Raw genomic sequence first — 20,494 nt, forward strand, 5'->3', positions numbered from 1 at the left:
CAGAGAGTAGGCTCAGCCTCTTCAGGGTCTTCCCCACCCTTTCATATCTCAGGATCCAGCTTTCCTGACGAGAAGCCTTGTCTAGATAAAGCAGGGAGGCCCTGGTGCCTAGAAGTTGATCAGCCCAAGTCATCTTAAGCCCTGGAACATGCAATTTAGATGGACACTTCCAGAGGCAGACAGGTCCCTCCCCTACTTTCTGATTTCTCCCTTTTCCCCCAGACTGGAGCAAAACAATATTAAAACAGCCTGAGTTACACTTCACTGAAGAGGCCAGCTTAGGACGACTTTAAGAACTAGGTGACCACAGTCTTAAGACAGGCAGGGGCAAGGCTGTAAGATTTTACTCTTGGCAAGTTCACACTCCTACTGTGAGATCAGGCCTCTATAGACCTTATGGGCATATCAAACCCAAAGAAAATTTCCTGGAGGTGCCTACTCAGAGGGGCTCCCTCCTGGTCACTCCTTATAGCCTTGCTCGGTCCAGGGCAGGGTGGGTTCGGCCTCTCGGTGAGAACAAGAGGAACACATTTAGCTCTGCATTATGTATTTAGGTTGAGAGAAACAATTTCGAATGAATGGGGGTCTCTCCAACAAAGCAGTCTAGAACGGGCCCCCGAGTTTTAAATTCAGGCCTTAGGAATGCCAAAGGTCGCTGAGCGATTTTGTTTGCAAACCCAACCGCCCCGGGGGCGGATTTTCCCCGAGACACGGTCACCCATGCCTCCAGCTCTGGGCATAACCCACTGCGGCCCCTCCCCAATGACCTCCCCTGCCCCTTTCGGACCAGCCCATCCTCAAGATAGTACAACTTTCCGGGACACCCCACGTCTCCTCTCGCCCCCGTCCGGTTGCTTGGAAATGTGCACGGGACGGTGACGTCACACAGGGAGGCGGGTCCCCACTGTCCCGCACACCAATGGCGCGGCGGCCGCCGGCCTCTTGGTTCCCGGCGATTGGTGTCTCGGGCCGCTGCGCTCCACCCCAGCCCGCCATGGCGTCAGGCGCCGCGGCCCCGGGGAGGTGGCTCCCACTTTAAGAAGTGAAGTTTTGCGCCCCTCCCCCTCCCTGCCCACCTCCTGCAGCCTCCTGCGCCCCGCCGAGCTGGCGGATGGAGCTGCGCAGCGGGAGCGTGGGCAGCCAGGCGGTGGCGCGGAGGATGGATGGGGACAGCCGAGATGGCGGCGGCGGCGGCAAGGACGCCACCGGGTCGGAGGACTACGAGAACCTGCCGACGAGCGCCTCCGTGTCCACCCACATGACAGCCGGAGCGATGGCCGGGATCCTGGAGCACTCGGTCATGTACCCGGTGGACTCGGTGAAGGTGAGGCGCGGGGGGACTTCGGGGACGCAACGAACGGAGGAGGAGCGCGCGCGCGCATTTGCATCCCGCGCGCCGGCAGCCTCGGGGCAGCGTCCCGAAACCGAGCTCTCCCCAGGACCGCGGCTCGCCGGGGTCGCCCCAGGAGCAGCTGCGCGCAGCCTTGGCGCCGCGCCTTCCGCCGACCCCGCGAGGGTGCCTGGTCCTCTCCCCGCACCGCCCGCTGCTCCAGCCGCGTGCCCGGCCCCGGCTGCTGGCGGCGCTGAGGCGGGGGAGGCGGAGTGGCGAGCACCGCTGGCTTCGGCGGCGACTGGGCTCCCGGGGGACGCGATCGCTGAAGCTCTGCACAGTCTTACTACGCTGGCCGTTCGGGCTGGCTGGGGCCGCCCACACGTGCGCGGTTTCCGAGGGAGCTCCCCGCAGGGGAAGCCCTCACCACGCTAGCGCTGAGAAACGTGTGGCCCTGGCCCGGCCGCGCGCCCTCGGGACTTGGTGTGTGGCTGCTGCTCCCCGGGTTATTTCGGGAACTTGGGGCCGGCAAGACTTCTCTCGACTAGTGGCAGCTCTTTACCGGTTCGACAGCGGCCCGTGGGATCCCCTTTCTGAGGGTTCCTGCACTTCTTCCCCCGACTTTGGGTCGCCGAGCCGCCGGGAGGCAATGACGTTTGCCTTCTCCTTTTGCTTGCAGGGAGGTGGGTGGGCTTGTGCCTTACAGCCCTTGCTGTGGATTGTGTGAGAGGCACTCAGTTTCCTTTAAACCCTGTCTGTCACTTGCCCCGGTAGTTTTAACTGCATTTCTGTAAAGAGGCAGCGTTAGTAGGTGCGTTTTGCCTGGTAGACTGAGAGCTGCCCTCTGTCAGCCTGCCCAGAACACCCCAGGGCCAAGATAGAGTGGTGCAGGAAGTAATGCCAGCATTGACTGTTACACGTTGCACTTTATAGGCATAACTCATCTAATTCATGCAGCAGCCCTGGGGGTTAACAGATGAAGAAACTGAGGCGAACCGATTACCTTGCCCAGGCTCCTACACCACCTCTTAACCTCCGGCTGCAGCTGCAGTGTGCTTTGGGGGATTCGGAGGCCTCTCTAGGTGGCAATTACTTTGCAAAGCAGGTCCCACAGAGGCACCCCCAGCAGCTTTATCTTGTTGCTGGTGCTGGTCCTGCACGAGCAGGTGTGAAGACCAGAAAGTATAACTCAGAGGGTTTTCCCGGCTCCGGGGAGCTCGCTTGGAGCCAGCAGTCAGTATCTGGACAGGCAGAAGTCCAGTGAGGAAAGACATGGGCTTCCAAGGTGCTGCTGGACCTAAGCCTGAGCCATCACCCATCTGTCCCTCCAGTGTCCCGGTGGGGAGTTAGAGGAATGGTTCTGATCTCCAGGAAAGACACTGGACTGATACCAGGTGGCATTTGTATGGGAAAGAATCTCTCCAATGTAATAAAATTCTCCTTGATTGAAGCTGTTGTCTCAACTGCCCTGGGCAGAGCCTGGGGAAAGTTAGGAGCAGGGAGGTGTTATCTGAGCAGGCCTTAGTCCTACTGGTGTCTTGAGATGAATGTTCTATTCGGGAACCCTACAGTGAGTTCACTTCAGAGCATCATTTTAGCTTATTTTTAGGATTAGAAATAATTAGTTGTGCCTTCTGAGCACCCTTTGACACTCTCAAGAGGCGTTTCTCACATGTTTAAATTGTGTGATCTGTGTTTCGTTTCTCCCTGTCCCATAGATGTTGATATGTTTTGGTTCAGATGTCACCTGTGTACTTAGTATTACTTTCCATAGCAGTTTTCACCTGTGGACAGGTTAACATGGTGTGAATGGCAGAAGGAGCCGGTCTGGTTTTCCTAGACAAGTCTGTAAAACAAGGCGTGGGTTAGCTAATCAGTGAAGTCTTCTAGGTTCTGGGATTATAACTGACCCTTAGGGGCCCTTCCATGCTGAAGTGTGCAGGGTTGGTTTTGAGGCTGCCACTGAGTGCCAGGGTCTGCCAACATCAGCACAGTTGTCTGCCCACCGTGAGGAGTCAGGGGTGCATCTTGCATCGTGGAAAGGCTTGGGGGAGACCACACCTTTGTTCCTCTTAAGTATTTTGGATGATGGCGAAGACCGGGAGTAACTGAGCCAAGAGACCTGGGTTGGGCTTCAAGCCCTGCTCTCACTTGCTTCATGCCTCGGGCACTGTTCTGTGCCTTGGTTTTATCACTATAAAGTGGGGACAGTGGACCTGCTCAGTCCCTCTCCACATTTTTAACCCATGCCCTGTTTCTCTGAACACACAACACCCATCGTCCTCTTTTATGTTACTTGAAATATCAAAAGAATTATTACAGCTGAAAACAAATCTATATAAATCGGATCTTGAAAGAGAGAAAGCTTTCTCCAATTTTGAAAGGCACCATTTTTAACTCTGATCTTGTAATGACAAATAAGAATGTTGAATCGTCTGGCTTTTTTCTATCCTAGGTAATGTGGACTGTGGAACTCTGTGCTGGTCACTTTCAACCCCGAACCTGGTGCTACTTATTTTGCAGTTCTAAGTGCAAAGTTGGCCTGGTGGATGCTTCCCATTATAATATTAAATTTGCTTCTTCATGAGGTCACACCTCACATCCCCAGTGTCACTTTAACTAGTGTTTTTTACATGGTGAGCCATGACCCATTAGTGGGCTCTGCATTAAAAAATAAATAAATAAATGAAAGAAGTTATTAGTGAGAGTATAAAAATACGGGCGTGCCTGGCATGCAGTGGGAGAAATGTTGAAATTCTGTTTGGGTTGTGTGTGTGTCCCCGAGTACATTTTATAGAAGTGTAAAAAATATACTTCTGGCTGGGAGTTCTGGTCAAACAAATATGAAAACCACTGAACCTGAGGAAATATCTCTTGGAGTCCCAGCAGGCGACACTGAGTTATGAAATGGATATTTGGAAGACCTTTGGCAATTTTCCTGCTGCTTCCTGTGTCTTCTTCTTTCCCTTGGTCCTCCCATGGTGGGATGTGAGCGCTCATTCATCCATAAAGGGCCAGTCTACTGGGACCTTTGGCTGCCCCTGCGGTGACAGTGAGCAGCAAAGTGATACCCAGGGAGGGAGTATAGGGTCTCTGCAGGGCTCTCACCAAATGGTGGCAATGACTTACTCCTCTCTAGGTGGGGCCTGGTGGCAGATTTTCCATGAGCCTCTTTCTGGTGTTCCAGAGTGGCAAGGGGCACTTGGGGTGGATACAAGAACCCCTGGTCTGGTCAGGAGAGCTCAAGACTTGAGGAGCATGCCAGGTGGGTGGAGGAGGAAATTCCAACCGGATTAGGCACACCACTCGGAGACCATGCTGAGTCCCGCCTGGGGAAAGCAGGGGCAGAAGGAAACAGGAAAGATTTGAAGCTGGGGGACTTCCGCTGACCTTTTCACAACCCTTCTTTTGCTTTGCTTGTTGGGGGAAACCCTGCCTGTGACTGTCCTAGGATGAGCCCTCCTTCCCAGGTTGGTGCACCCCAGAGCATTCACTCTAGGAGCCTCCTGGCTGACCTTATGGCGTGCACAGCCAGCCTGCCCAGCTCAGCAGAGCATTACCTCAACTTCTGACTTTTCTCCCCTTTTGAGTTTTCTCCTGGCTGCAGGCGGACTGGTAGGAAGGGTGCTGGGGGGCGGTGCAGGCAGCTGCCAGAGTCTCCTCCCACCCACTTCATTGCTTTCCAAACAAAGTGCAGTTCGGTCCATGCCATTCAGCTTCAGAAGGGCGTGAAATCCCAAATTGCTCTAGTTCCTGGGACAAAATTATAATGATTTTTCTCTCTCCCTTCTTGTCTCCTCTCCCTCACATTCCCCTGCTCCCTTCTTTTCTGTCCTTTGATGAGAGGCGATTTGTTTAAAAGGTGAATTTGGAGCGAGGAATCAAAAAAGGGGTATTCGTGAGCTGCAGTCCTGTTCCTTGTTTCATGAACCCCCAGGCAGCCATGGCCTGCACCCCTCAGGCCTACGCTGAGGAGGGTGAGAACCTCATTCACTTTTCTCTGCCCTAAATTAGGGAGGGGCAGGCTGGAGCGTGGTTTGAGGGCCAGGCTAGGGCGTGGTTTGGAGGCGGGTGCCCAGGAGTACTGTGAACAGCAAAGGGGGCCTCAGCGTTTTAGCAGGGAGAGGTATTTGGGGTTGAATGGGAGGATTTAATCAGCTGCTTTGCTTAAACTATACAGGGGTGTGCACCTGGGGTGGGGGTTGTGTGTGTCACCTGGAAGGGAGGAATCTGCCTCCCAAACCTTTTCCTGGCTTCCACTTGGGCACATTTCAGCTCCATGTGGCCATCTCATTAAAGATGAGTTTTGTCCTATCTTGCAGCAGTGACCAGTCTTGGGGAATCAGTCCCACTTTCTCTGTTTTTCAGTCTTGGGCTTCTGACTCTCTCTGACTTCAGGGGGTTTCCTTTCTCTGACTCATGGGATGAACTCACCTGCAGGTGTGGAAGCCTTCAGCATCTTTCTTGAACCCCAGAGCTTTCTGGCTCTTTTCCTGTCTCCACTAGTACTGAACCTTTTCTTGTCAAAGAATTTGTGTTTTTGTTTTTGTTTTTAATCCGAAATACCGGCTGTCATGTCCCATCCATGCTGGCCACAGACATACCCCTGTGATCATGGTGTTGGCTGGACCACGCCAGGAGGCATGGCTTTGCCACTCCCATGCCCACCTTGAATGTTGTGTCTGACGTTTGTCATAGGAGGGGTATATCCAATCTCTTTCTCTTTTTTTCTCTCTCTCTTTTTTTTTTTTTTTTTTTTTGAGACAGTGTCTCGGTCTGTCACCCAGGTTGGAGAGCAGTGGTGTGATTGCAGCTCACTGCATCCTTGACCTCCCAGGGCTTGAGTGATCCTCCTAGCTCAGCCTCCTGAGTAGCTGGGACTACAGGCACATGCCAGGCTAATCTTTTGTATTTTTTTGTAGAGATGGCGGCCTCAATTTGTTGCCCAGACTGGTCTTGAACTCCTGGGCTCAAGCGATCCTTCCACCTTGGCCTTCCAAAGTACTGGGATTACAGGCATGAACCACCATGCCCAGCCTCTTTCTTTTTGTTGAACTGGAAACCTTCCCTCAAGTTCCCTCAACCTTCCCTCAAGTTCCCTCAACCTTCCCTCAAGTTCCTACTGAGATGGCTTTCTCACCCTTAGAGAGCTATCTTGGGGTTCAAATTCCAGTCTTTGACTTACTGATTGGGCAGGACACTTAGCTTCTTCATGTCCTTACTTGTAAAATGGGGATCCTGATTTTCTTCCTGCTTTCTCTTTCCTGACCCAGCTTTCCATTGCTTCTTTCCCTCTTCCCTCATTTTTCCAGTGGGCCTTGTGGAAGTTCCTTGTTAACAAGCTCCCTTACATCTTCCCCTCTTTACTGAATGTTTCTTCCACTTCCTCCTCCTGATGGAAATCCAGCTCCTCTTGCTGGACCCGTGGGAGCATGGACCCTTGAGTCCAAATCCCTGGGACTGGGTCCCATTTCCCAGTTAGGTGTGACCTTGGGCAAGTTTCTTAACCTCTCTGCTATTTTCCTGTCTGTAAAAAGGAGAAGAGATGGTACTGATCTCCCAGGGTGGTTGTGAGGGTTAAGCCCTCGCTGCACTTCACATGCCTGGTACACGCACAGAACAGCGGATATTCTCTAATGTCTGCTCTCATCTTTATCTTCATCATCATCGGCATGATTGCCGTCACTTTCCCTCATTCCCTGAGGACTTTGGCATCTGATGCACAGACTTCACCTCCACAGATCCTGCCCTTACCCTGAGGATGGCCCCTCTTTGTCCACACCCGACTCAAGTCCAAATCACTCTATTCCTTACACCTCTGAGTCAATGGCCTTCACCTCCATGGTGCCTTGACCTAACTCAGAACCTTCCTGAGATCTTAAATTCAGATTATTATAGCCTGGACCCCAAGATTGACTGCTGCAGCTGCTGGGCCTTCAGTTTCTCTGCCTTTGGTTCTTCCAACCCTGGCTTGCCCCACCTGGGTCCTGGACAGCCCATCTGTCCCTTGGGCAGCCAAGCCCTTCAGGGGACATTCACACTGCCTCCAATGCGCATGCTCCCTGGCCTCAGCTCTATGTGTCTGGGCAGCTGCTTGCATCCTTCACAGGGTTCCTGTTGTTCCTCAGCTCCCCACCCTATTGTTGTCAGCCTCAGCCTAGCATCTTGCTTCCATGTTGTAGGGAAACCAGGACCTCGATCAAACCCATCTTCTTGTCACCGTCCTTCCAAACTCTCTTGCCTTCCACCCCCACTGTAAGGGAACAGGTGTCTTCATTCCTTTAAGGTACATCAATATGGCAGAGAAGGGAGATGTATACAAACCACCTTGACACCTGGATTTGAATCCTGGCTGCACGAACACATTGACACCTGGATTTGAATCCTGGCTGCACACCTGGGCACATTACCTAACCTCTCTAAGCTCAGGTTCCTTCTCTGCAAAGTGGGGATATGAATACTGTATTAGTCTATTTTCATGCTGCCGATAAAGACATACCCGAGACTGGGTAATTTACACAGAAAGAGAGGTTTAATGGACTCACAGTTCCACGTGGCTGGGGAGGCCTCACAATCATGGCAGAAGGCAAAAGGCACATCTTACATGGTAACAGACGAGAGAGGACAGCACCCAGTGAAAGGGGCTTTCCCCATATAAAATCGTCAGATCTCATGAGACTTATTCACTACCATGAGAACAGTGTTGGGGAAACCACCCCCATGATTCAATTACCTCCCACTGGGTCCCTCCCATAACATGTGGGAATTATGGGAGCTACAATTCAAGATGAGATTTGAGTGGGGACGCAGCCAAACCATATCAAATACCAAGAGCTATTTTATAGGGTTGTAAGAATTAAATGAGGCAACATATGTAAAGTTCTTGCTGCAGTGCATGGTGCGTACGTTGTTAATAAATGGTGATGGTGATGTCATTTTTGTCCCCTCACTCTTGAGTGACTCAGTTCCAGGATCTTTAGCCTTCCTGCTCCATTGAGTTTTTCTCAAAAGTGTTTCTACAGATCCAAGCCCATCCTGTTTTAAACAAACCCCAGACTTCTCACCTTGACCTCACCTGCCCCCCCAAATTTCTTCTCATAAACAAACCGTTGCCCCTTTTTTTCCTCCTTAAAACAACAGATGTTATGAAAGAACTATTGACACTGGTCTCTACTTCCTCATCTGCCATCCCTGCTTCCTGGCTTTTGTACTGCCCAGCTGCAGCCTCAGAGGCTCCTGGCTACCCATCATCTTCCTGGACCACCCTGCTGCCTCTGTCCCTGCCAGGGGCACCTCCGAGAGGGGGTTCACCCTGCGATCCTCAGTTTTCCTCTTTGGGCATGGCTTTTCCTGAGGAATGTGCCCTTCCACCTCATTTTCCCCAGCACACGTGCCTCAGTTTCCTCCTGGGACCTGATGGCTCCCAGATCACTATCTTGGGCCCAGACTTTCTGGAGCTGAATCTCCAGTTGCCTCGGAGCCTCCTCAGACTCAATGTGGCCAGAATGGTGGTCCTGGCTTCCCCTCGGGCCTGCCCTTCTGCCTCGGGCCCTCCTTCTGCCCCCTGGGATGGTCGTCAGCCTTTCTCCCACCACTGCCCTGTATGCAGGGAAGGCCTGCCTGTGGCTGTACCTGTAATACTTCTTGAATGTGTTTCCTTCTCTCCCTCCCCACAGCTACTTACTGCCTTGGTTCGGGGACCTGGATGTCTCCTCTTCCTTGAGATCCCAGACTGCCCAAGTTAAAAGTGAGTTCAGGCCGAGCTCAGTGGCTCACGCCTGTAATCCCAATACCTTGAGAGGCTGAGGTGGGAGGATCACTTGAGGCCAGGAGTTGGAGACCAGCCTGGGCAACATAGCGAGACCCCATATGTACAAAAAATAAAAACATTAGCTTGGCATAGTGGCATGCGCCAGTGGTCTCGGCTTCTTGGGAGGCTGAGGTGGGGGGATCGCTTGAGCCTGGGAGGTCGAGGCTGTAGTGAGCTGTGATTGGACCACCGCACTCCAGCCTGGGCAACAGAGCAAGACTGGAAAAAAAAAAAAAAATGAGTTTACTCTCCCCTGCCTCACATTTCCCTATTGCCCATTTCTGCTTTATTTTTTCTCCCCAGCAGTTGTTACTTCGTAACACACACCGTCGTTTATTTATATTGTTTACATATTTTACTTATATTTATAATATTATTTGTATTGTTTATGGTCTCTCTTCCCTCATCAGAATGTAGGCTCCAAGTGGGCAGGGATGTATGCTCTTCTGGTCACCACTGTATTCCCATTGCCAGACACAGTAGATGCTCAGTAAGTATTTGATGGAGGAGCTTCTGCAGTTCATTCTGCACGTCAGTCATGGCCGGTCCTGCTCTTCAGCCTCCAAGCCCAGCAGTTTGCTGGTGGGCTGCAGTTTTCTCATCGGAAATAGAGAAGAGTAGCAGTGCCGATTCTGCCTCCCTTGCAGGTCTTTTTAGTGCATCTAGTTGGAAAATACAGGCAGGTTTGCAGGGAACACCGTTTTCAAAGTATAAAGCTCAGTGCAGGTGCTAGGTCGTAGTGCTTATTGTCACACTGGGGTCCCGTGGGAGAGGTAAGGTTAGCTGATTGGAGTGGAAGATCCAGCCCATTCTTCATGGTGCCTGCCACAGAGCCTGCAAGCCTGCAGAAAGACAGGGAGTAGCCACGTCTTTGCAGTTCACACCTGTGTCTCTCCCCACCTGATATTCCCTTAGCACTTCTGTTTGCCTTGCACGTAAAGCCCGACCTTTGCATGGCGGGCACACAGACTGAAACTCTTTCCTCCTCCAGCCTTTCTTGGACTCATCCACAGAATGACAAAGAAGTATTCTGTGAATATTGGTTGAATGAAGGAAGGCACAGCTTTTTAAAAAAGATGAAAAAAAGAAGTTATGAAAGGCTTTAAAACTTGCTATTGGCTGGGCATGGTGGCTCACACCTATAATCCCAGCACTTTGGGAGGCCGAGGTGGGCAGATCACCTGGGGTCAGGAGTTTGAGACCAGCCTGGCCAACATGGTGAAACCCCGTCTCTACTAAAAATACAAAAATTATCTGGGTGCAGTGGCGGGCACCTGTAATCCCAGCTACTTGGGAGGCTGAGGCAGGAGAATCACTTGAACCTGGGAGGCGGAGGTTGCAGTGAGCTGAGATCACGCCATTGCACTCCAGCCTGGACAACAGAGTGAGACTAAATCATTTTTGATTTTGTTTTGCATTAGTTTTGAATCCATGCATGTTATGGCCACAAAAAATTTTCTTGGTCTTCGTGTCTGGTAGAACCCAGCAAGCAGCAGCTATACCCGGATGAGGCAATGTCTTCATTTGGCCACTCATGTCATTCCCTGTTTCCTGAGTGCCCTCTTGGCTAGGCACTGTGCTAGCCACTGGGCTACAAAAATAAGAATGCCTGGTCCCCGTTCTCAAAGTAAGCGTGCTTCCTATAATTAGACCCTGAGCTAAGGTGACAGAACCAGCTCCCTTTCAAGAGAAGAGTCGCCTGTCTTGACAGACTTGCAAGTGAGCTGGGAGAACAAGGTCTGGGGTGTATGGACTCTGGACTGCTCAAGCTGCTGCCGTCTTGCAGGTCTAGAGCCTACAGGGTAGCGTCATTCTAGTTTCTTTGCTGGGCGCTCTGGAATTTGTTCTTTCTCCTGCGAGAGACAGTGGTCCTCAGTTGTGTTCCCTCCCCACCATCTTCACCCTCCCTCCCACGGTGGTTAGTCATTCTGGAGGCTCAAGTTGGCTCACAGAAGGTGCTCTTGAAAACATCCCCCACCCTCCTCGTAACCCCAGAGAGTCAGGAAGGGCCGTTGTCGGGTCCTAAGAGGTGTTATGGTTTCACATTCGTGCTTTCTCTCTGAAGAGAAAACAAAACATGTTGAAATAGGGAGAAATCCCAGCAGCAGCTTGCTTGAAGCAAGGGTTGCATAACAGGTCTAGGAAACGTCTGGCCGTGTGGGTCAAGTTGAGGACTGCAGCCTTGTGTCACTGAGGGAACTTCTTCCGGGTCCACTGAGCCTCTGGATCCATCAGATCCATCCAGAGAGCCACTTGGAAGGCTCTGGGACCTTGAGGTCTGGCTGACCACGTGGTCTGTGATGGCTGTCACTGATGAAAGAGAGACCCTGGCTGTTATTTAGCCAACAGTGTTTATTCCCTGGCATGACCAGAAAGGGTGCATTTGAGACGCTGCTGTGGGTGGGGGACCCAGAGGAGTGTTTGCGACTTACGCTGGTCTTGAGGCCCTACAAAGGTCACCAAACTGGGGTAGGGTGCAGGCCCTGTGAATTTAAGTCCTGGTCCTGCCATTAACCAGCTTGGAAACCTTGGGCTAATCATTTCTCTGGGCTGGTTTTCTCCTTGTGAATCTAGACTAGTGTCATCTACTTTACCTTTTTGACAGGGCTGTTGGGAAGCTTAGGTGAGAGAGATTTGTGAATGGCTCTTGCAAACCTTAACACGCAAAGCTAATGACAGATTGTATCAGAGGCAATGTGCTTGACGATTAGAGCTGTTCAGGTTAACAGCACAACCTCTGTGGCCAGACTGCCTGGAGTGGCACCTGGTCAAGTTCCTGAAACCTCTCTCTGCTTTATTTTTCTCATCTATAAAATGGGGCTAATAACTTTACCCATTTCAGTGTTGCTGTGAGAATTAATTGACATGATACACCTAGAATGTTAAGGCACATGGCAAATGCTCCATTAATATCAGCTCCTCTTGTTTTTTCTAAAAGTATTACTTGAATGCCTGGGTATGTTTGTATATTGCTGTTGCAATTGTTAATTATATTATTTTTGTATTGTTAGCTTTTGTTTGGTCATTTGATCCTCTTAGCTCTCCTTTGAAGGTGAGAAAAGGCAGGTGTTGTTTCTCATTTCATGTTTGAGAAAACTGAACTTCAGAAAAATTACATGCCCTAGAACTCGGGCCTTTTTCTGCTCCAGAGCTAAAAGCGAGAGAAGAAAGGAAGGGAATTAGGCTGGAGCAAGCCAGTAGGATGTTGGATGCAGACTCAGATGTTAATGGCAGCAGAGCCCTTGAGCTGGATTCTAGAATATGAGAAAGGGCTGAGATTGATGATGGGGCCTAGCTGCATTGTTGGGACGGAGGAACCAGAGTTGAGTCGAGGGAGTAACTCCAGGAAATCATGGCACCCAGAAAGTGTGGCACAGAATGCAGGGCTCTAACGTATAGTTAGGAGTTCTTTGGGCAAATACTCCAGCAAGCAAGGAAAAAGGATGATGACATATGGTTATTGCAACAGGATATTTTTGGCTGCATCTGGCTTCTCTCTGTGGAACAAATTGCAGCTTCTGTGACACCTTCTCATTTCAGCAGTGAGTCGAAGTTGCACTCAATATAGTGTTTTGAATTCGGACTAGTCTTGAGGATTCCTTTCCAGATCACAGTATATGTATATAAGTGACTTACTGGGAAAAGCACTACATCATCATTCCGTGGTCCACTAGGGCTGCAGTTTTCTTATCTGAAATAAGGAAGAGTAACGGTGCCCATCCTGCCTCCCCTGGCAGGTCTGCTTGTGCATGTAGTGCGTAGGCAGGCTGACGGGGAACACCGCTTTAAAAGTATAAAGCTCTGTGCAGGTGCTAGGTCATGGTATTTATTATCACACTGGGATCCTGTGGGAGGGGTAAGGTTAGCTCATTGGAATGGAAAATCCAGGCTCTCATTCCAGCACTAGGACTCAGTGCAGCTGCCTGGCTTTGGGCACTTAACCTCTCTCCTTACAGTGTCTCCCATCTGTTGAGCCAAGACAGGGTGGCTGTCTGAGCATGCTCATTTCGTGGTAATGTAGACAGGGGATAGTAGTGGCTGCATGTAGCAGAAACCGGCAGGGTAGGACAGGATGAGCCCACCTTCAGGGAGGTGTACCCAGGGCTGTTAGGGTGAGGACGTCTGTGGGATTCTCATTTTATATCCTTACTTTTATTTTCCAAGAAAGTCTGTCCCTTTGAGCACCAGGCAGATGAGTCTGGGGACACTGTGGGGAGGGGTCCCCCAGGAGCAGGAAGGTGACTAATGATCCCGGAAGAATGACTCTGTGTGTTTGCAGACGCCTGGGCTTTTCCCCACTTTGGCCTTTCCCGTCACTGTTTTCCTCACTCACTTAAGAAGAGAAGGAGGTAACACATACAAGTGCCTTTGTCTCAGGGTCCCCACAGTGCCCATCTTGAGGGTTTTGCGGGCGCCTTGCATTGCCCAAGGCCTGGCTTTAGAAGCAGAACATGGAGAGAGAGTTGCAGCCTGCAGGAAGCTGGCCAGCCAGACCTGCCGGGCAGTGGGACCCGCGGGCACTGCCTCTGACTCACGGCGTGTCCTTGATGCGCAGTGCTCCCCTCCCCCCCCACTTTCTCTGCCCTCCTGTGGATCACTGGTGTCCTAGGGCTGTTGGGAGCCTGGATTAAAGTTGCTGAGTGGCCAGCTGATGATCAGATCCAGGGAGTCAGACCAGAGAGGTGGGGACATCTTTTCAAAGGCAAGAAGATGCTGCCAGTGCGTGTATATACGTATGAGGGTGGAAGGGGTAAACCCAGGGTGTGTCTTTAACTGAAGGATCAAGAAAGCTGCTTTCCTTAGTCACCGCCTCTGTGGTTCGTTTGCTAAACGTTGGCTTGCGTTAGCCTGATTCACAGTAATGTGGCTCCCTAGGAAGATTCAAATGGCATTTGTGAAAATGTAGCTTCATCCCCTGCCCTTCATTGAATGACTAAATTACGGTCAGCACCACATAACAATGTTTCGGTCAACTATGGACTCCATATGTGATGACAGTGATCCCATAGATTATAATGGAGCTGAAAAATTCCTATTACCTAGGGCATCACAATGCATTGCATTTCGCCCGTGTTTGGGATGATGCTGGTGTAACCCTACTATGCTGCGAGTCATGTAAAAGTATAGCACACACAATTAGTAGGTAATGCTTGCAAATAATAATGAAAGACTCTGCTACTGGTTTATGTATTTACTATGCTATACTTTTTGTCATTAGTGTGTACTCCTACTTTTTTTTTTTTTTTTTGAGATTCACTCTTGTCGCGTAGGCTGGAGTGAAGTGGCGTGATCTCGGCTCACTGCAACCTCCACCTCCTGGGTTCAAGCCATTCTCCTGCCTCAGCTTCCCAGAGTAGCTGAGATTACGGGCATGCACCACCACGCATGGCTAATTTTGTATTTTTGGTAGAGACGGGGTTTCACCATGTTGGCCAGGCTGGTCACCAGCTCCTGACCTCAGGTGACCCGCCCTCCTCAGCCTCCCAGAGTGTTGGGATTACAGGTGTGAGCCACTGCCCCTGGCCTTTTTTTTTTTTTAAAAGTTAACTGTAAAACAGCCTCAGGCAGGTCCTTCAGGAGGGATTCCAGAAGAAGGCATTGCGATCACAGGAGGTGCCAGCTGCATTGGGACAAGATGTGGAGGTGGAAGACAGTGATATTGATGATCCTGACCCTCTGTAAGCCTAGGCTAATGTGTGTGTTTAAGAAAAAAGTTTAAAAAGTAAAAAAATAAAAAATGTTAAAAGGAAAAGCTTATAGAATAAGGATATAGAGAAAAAATATTTTTGTACAGCTGTACAGTATGTTTTGTGTTTTAAGCCAAGTGTTATTACAAGCCAAAAAGTCAAAAAATTGAAATTCATAAAATAAAACATTACAGTAGGCTAAATGCAATTAATTAATTTTATTTATTTATTTTTTTTTAGAGACAGGGTCTTGCTTTGTCACCTAGGCTGGAGTGCAGTGTTGAGATCATAGTTTACTGCAGCCTCGAACTCCTGGGTACGAGGAATCCTCCCTCCTCAGCCTCCTGAGTAGCTGGGATTACAGGTGCGCACCACCACACAGCTAATTTTTAAATTGGTGTAGCGATGGAGTTTCGCAGTGTTGGCCAGGTGGTCTCAAGCTCTTGGCCTCAAGCAGTCCTCCTGCCTCGACCTCCCAAAGTGCTAGGATTACAGGTATGAGTCACCATGCCCAACCTTGAATTTTAATTTATTATGGAAGAAAGCTAAAGTTTAAAAAATAAATTTAGTGTAGCCTAAGTGTACAGTGTTTATAAAGTCTACAGTAGTGCACAGGAATGTCCTAGGCCTTCACATTCACTCACCACCACTCACTCAGACTCACCCAGAGCAACTTCCAGTTCTGCAAGCTCCATTCATGGTAAATGCCCTACACAGGTGTACCATTAAAAAAAATCTTTTGGCTGGGTGTGGTGGCTCACGCCTGCAATTCCACCCCCTGGGTTCACGCCATTCTCCTGCCTCAGCTTCCTGAGTTGCTGGGACTATAGGCACCCGCCACCACGCCCAGCTAATTTTTGTATTTTTAGTAGAGATGGGTTTTCACTGTGTTAGCCAGTATGGTCTCGATCTCCTGACCTTGTGATCCGCTTGCCTCGGCCTCCCAAGGTGCTGGGATTACAGGCGTGAGCCACTGCGCCCGGCAAAAAACAAACTTTTATGCGGTATTTTCAGTGTACTTTTTTTTTTTTTTTTGAGACGGAGTTTCACTTCTGTTGCCTAGGCTGGAATGCAGTGGCACAATCGCGGCACACCGCAACCTCTGCCTACCGGGTTCAAGCAATTCTCCTGCCTCAGTCTCACGAGTAGCTGGGGTTACAGGTGTGCGCCACCACGCCTGGCTAATTTTGCATTTTTAGTAGTGATGGGGTTTCACCATGTTGGCCAGGCTGGTCTCAAACTCCCAACCTCAGGTGATCTGCCTGCCCCAGCCTCCCAAAATGCTGGGATTACAGGCGTGAGTCACCGTGCCCAGCCTTCACTGTACTTTTGCTATATTTAGATTCATTTAGATAACAAATACCATGGTATTCCAGTTGCCTGCAGTATTCAGTACAGTAGCATGCTGTACAGGTTTGTAGCCTAGGAGCAACAGGCTATAGCGTACAGCCTAGGTGTGCCGTAGCTATCCCCGCTCAGTTTGTGTAAGTACACTCTGTGATGTTCACACAAGGATGAAGTCGCCGAGCAATGCATGTCTCAGAACATATCCCTATCAGTTGCGATGCGTGACTGTAATTAAGGAATAGGGCCTATGGGGTATGACTGTGGGTGCTGGGCACTAAGGAGATGGAGGCTTGACACAACCCAGGCATTCCCCATGGGAACCCCTGTGTGGCAGGAAGAACAGATGTCCAGTGAATCATTCCTTTAAGGAGTGATGAGATCTGTCTTCAGACATCTTGCACCTCATGGGGAGGAGTTGGGAAAGGCCCCCCTAGGAAGGAATATCTCAGTATCTCTCTCTAGACCTGAAGGAGATGTGGATGTTACAACTGAACTGTATGATTCTCTCTGTCCCTGAGAACGTCACGGCCTGTTTGCAAGGTGCCTGGCCATCCCCAGGGTGCCTGCATCCCGCCGGCACTCTAATCTGGGGTTCTGCTCTGAGCTGAGAAAGTGTCTATGCTTTGGGTTCATCAGGGGGCAGCTCTTCTCCTCTCTGTTCTGAAATCTTAATTCCCTGTTTGACTGCCTGGTGGCTTTCAGAGAAGCCCAGCCTCCTCCCAGGTGGGAACTTGCACTGTTGAACTAAGGCCCAGAGGAGGGTGGAAACAGGAGGAAGGAAGGCTCAGCGGTCACATCAGAGGCATTTCTGCTCATCGTTGGCTCACAAGAGGTGGCAGTAGTGGCTGGTGGAGCAGTGGCCAGGTAAGTTGCTAAAAATAAAACATGCTCATGTGATGTGTGCAGGTTTAGGGTTTGCCTGAGTGACCTTTCCTGGTCCAGGTCACAACTTGTAGGGCAAAGAGAGACTTGAGGATGGTGTAGGCGACAACTGTGCCTTCCAAAGGTCAAAGATGAACCTGGGATCTTGTAGTGCCAGGGCCTGCTCTGGAGGCTCAGATTCGTGTGTCACTTCTTGTCTCTTTTGAAAGGTAACTGGAGAGCTGGACACTTTGCTGTCCTCTCTCTTGTAGGCTTCCTCTCTCAGAGGTGGCCTGCTATCAAATGCCAAGGGCACAGTCAGCTGGGCTTGGTAAAGGGCCTGAGATGAGAGCTTGGGAACTTTCCCCTGGAGTCCGTGATAGTCTAGGGTGTAGACAGAAGCTCTTGGATCTCGCAGCTTTGGAAACCAAGTCCTGTTTCACCAACAGGCCAGTGCGGTGACAGGGGCACAGACCTGCTATCCGCTCTATTTGTGTGTCCACCGATTCCCCGGCACAGGGGGTCTTTGTTACAAAATCTCTTTGTTGGGCGCTTTGAAGGAGCACGTGTGTGGGCCTTTTTCAGGGTCGTTAGACAATGCCAAGCTGTCACTCAGAAGAAATGGTCAGGATAGAAGCATAGAAAATTCCCTGTGGAAATGTAGATGAGTGTTCTGGCTCACACCTGTAATCCCAGCTACTCAGGAGGCTGAGGCAGGGGGATTGCTGGCGGACAGCAGTACGAGACCAGCTTCAGCAACAGAGCAAGACCCCACCTCTAAAAATAAAAATAAAGAAATAGGCTGGGCGCGGTGGCTCACGCCTGTAATTCCAGCACTTTGTGAGGCCGAGACGGGTGGATCACGAGGTCAGGAGTTCGAGACCAGCCTGGCCAACATGGTGAAACCCCATCTCTACTAAAAATACAAAAATTAGCCAGGTGTGGTGGCAGATGCCTGTAATCTCAGCTACTTGAGAGGCTGAGGCAGGAGAATTGCTTGAACCCGGGAGGCAGAGGTTGCATTGAGCTGAGATCGTGCCATTGCACTCCAGGCCGGGCAACAAGAGCAAGACTCTGTCTCAAAAAAAAAAAAAAAAAAAAAAATTGGCTTTGTGTGGTGGGTGGTGCACACCTGTGGTCCCAGCTACTCAGGAGGCTGAGGTGGGAAGATTGCTTGAGCCCAGGAGTTTGAGGTTGCAGTGAGCTGCGATCATGCTGCTGCACTCTAGCGTGGGTGACAGAGCAAGATCCTGTCTCTAAAAAAATGAAAATAAATAAATAAAAGAACAGAAAATGCCCTGTGTGGGGAGAAGGGTTATCTGTGAAAGGAGTTAGAAACCTCAAGTGTATGTAAGACTGGAGATCTCTCTGTTAATGAAATTGTGCTTAAAAATTTTTTTTTTCTTGAACCTTGGCTTCTCAGGCAATAACTGAATTTTTGTGTGTGTGTGTGTGTGTGTGTATGTTTGTGTATATATATTTGTGTATATTTATATATTTGGGCCAGGAAGAGTGAAGTGTTAAATTGCCTTACTTAGAAAATTAAGGTAGATTTGTATTTGGCCCTTAGAGCTTCAAAAATATCAGCTCAGAAATGACTTTTAATTGCGCAGGTGATAAAATCACAAGAAAAAAATTCATCTACAAGTTGGAATGACTCTTAGCTACTTATTTGTTTTTACATTTTTTTTTTTTTTCAAATTTCGGAAGGAAGTAGAGAAGGAGTTAGAACTGTAATTTGCTATTATGGGGGTGGGGGTGTGGTGCGTATTAGCACAATTTTAGGTGGTAGCAGGTTCCGTTTATCCTTGGAATTAGCACTGCTCACCCCACAGGCTTCTGGGAGTTGGGAGCGGGCTGGTTGGTGACGCTTTGCCTGACCTTGGATAAGAATTCTTGTTTTCAAATTCCCTTGAGGTCTCTTCCAAGAATCTTTTGCATTTTTTCTGACAAATCAATCATAAGGAAATTTCTGAAATTCTCTTTCAGACCCTACAACCCACAAGTTACTGCAAAGCTGGGCTTCTACCAGAAGTGAGTGACTTGAAATTGAAAACGGATTTCGGATCTCACCTGAGTAGCTCGAGTGTAAGGAAGGGACTGGGAGAGCCACGGAGAACATTTGTCAATCCAGAACCGGCCATTCATGGTGTTGCTTGACTGGAGGGCAGGGAAGGAAAGGACTAGAAGCAAGGCGAAAGCAGATCTTTCTGTAGATACACACATATAAGGCTTGGATTTGCATTTTAGGGTGAATTGTAATTAGCTTGAGATGACCAGGGGCCTACCCATCAAGCGACTCTGGGAAAAACACTTGTCTACGTCTTAGTTTCTTTGTCTATAAAATGGCAAGATTGAACTAACACTACATGGTTCTCTTGGGAATTCACCAGTTCTAAAATTTCCACTCCTTATTTTCACACAGCAGTATAACTTTAACTCCCTGTTTCAACTTTGGGTGTAAAATATAGGCTCACAAGCACTTTTGCTTTGCAGCAGAAGCTAGGAAGACCCTGCTGTGGAATTTTGCAGGGGTGCTGAGCAGTGGTGGGAAGGACCAGTGGCCCATGTACCATGTTGGGCCCCTGAATTCCACAGTGCCTGCCTAGAAATAAATGGTAGTTTATTTAACATACTTGAAACTTCCAACGACAACACTTCAAGACTGCAAATCATCCATCCGGGCAATTACAGAAATGCTGAATGGCCACAGCCCCGCCCTAGAATCAAGGGGAGAAGTGTGGCAGATGCTTCTGGAAGGCTCTGTTTACAGCTCTCTGACTCCTTCCTGCCAGAACCTTTCACAAGTTCACTACCAGGAAGCTGAGTCATCCAGGGGTCAGCCGGCATGGCCAAGGTCACCCCGCACTGCCAGCAGCACAGATGGGGTTAGCCCATCATTCCAGAGGAGCATCCGTGGGAATGACGGGGTTGGGGAGCTGGGGAACCTCCCTGCAGCATCTGCCCACCATGGTGTTTTGCACTGCCTGTAGATTTCGCGGTGAGAAACGGTCTCCTCTTATATTCACTTCATTTCTTCTCTCTTTCTTTCTTTTTTTTGAGATGGAGTCTCTCTCTGTCACCAGGCTGGACTGCAGTGGTGCGATCTCGGTTCACTGCAACCTCTGCCTCCTGGGTTCAAGCGATTCTCCTGCCTCAGCCTCCTGAGTAGCTGGGACTACAGGCGCGTGCCACCACGCCCAGCTAATTTTTTGTATTCTTAGTAGAGATGGGATTTCACCATGTTGGTCAGGATGGTCTCGATCTGCTGACCTTGTGATCCATCCACCTCGGCCTCCCAAAGTGCTGGGATTACAGGCGTGAACCACCACACTCGGCCTTTTTTTTTTTTTTTTTTTTTTAGACGGAGGTTTGCCCTTGTTGCCCCCGCAGGCTGGAGTGCAATGGCGCAATCTCGGCTCACTGTAACCTCCACCTCCTGGGTTCAAGCGATGCTAC

The 20,494-nt window shown here is 49.9% G+C and overlaps 1 protein-coding gene across 8 annotated transcripts in view; it reads left to right on the forward strand.

Annotated features, from left to right (window-relative positions):
- Positions 1 to 915: 915 nt before the first annotated feature.
- Positions 916 to 20,494, forward strand: part of SLC25A37 (solute carrier family 25 member 37) — a 43,620-nt gene continuing 24,041 nt past the window's right edge. Inside the window, exons 1-6 of one of the 8 annotated variants that reach the window (XM_058433553.1) lie at positions 1,181 to 1,324; positions 9,007 to 9,077; positions 9,551 to 9,630; positions 15,068 to 15,191; positions 16,877 to 17,038; positions 19,025 to 19,069. Coding sequence is in view for 3 of the 8 variants with exons in the window: in XM_058433549.1 (XP_058289532.1) it covers positions 15,233 to 15,322; positions 16,877 to 17,038; positions 19,025 to 19,069 (297 nt within the window). In the remaining 5 variants the exon portion in view is untranslated. Of the gene's footprint in view, positions 1,325 to 9,006; positions 9,078 to 9,550; positions 9,631 to 15,067; positions 15,323 to 16,876; positions 17,039 to 19,024; positions 19,070 to 20,494 lie in introns of those variants that run through there. The other 7 variants (XM_058433555.1, XM_058433557.1, XM_058433556.1 and 4 more) reach the window with 7 other exon arrangements.

Source organism: Hylobates moloch, unplaced genomic scaffold, assembly GCF_009828535.3.
Source record: "Hylobates moloch isolate HMO894 unplaced genomic scaffold, HMol_V3 SCAFFOLD_22, whole genome shotgun sequence".
NCBI lineage: Eukaryota > Metazoa > Chordata > Mammalia > Primates > Hylobatidae > Hylobates > Hylobates moloch.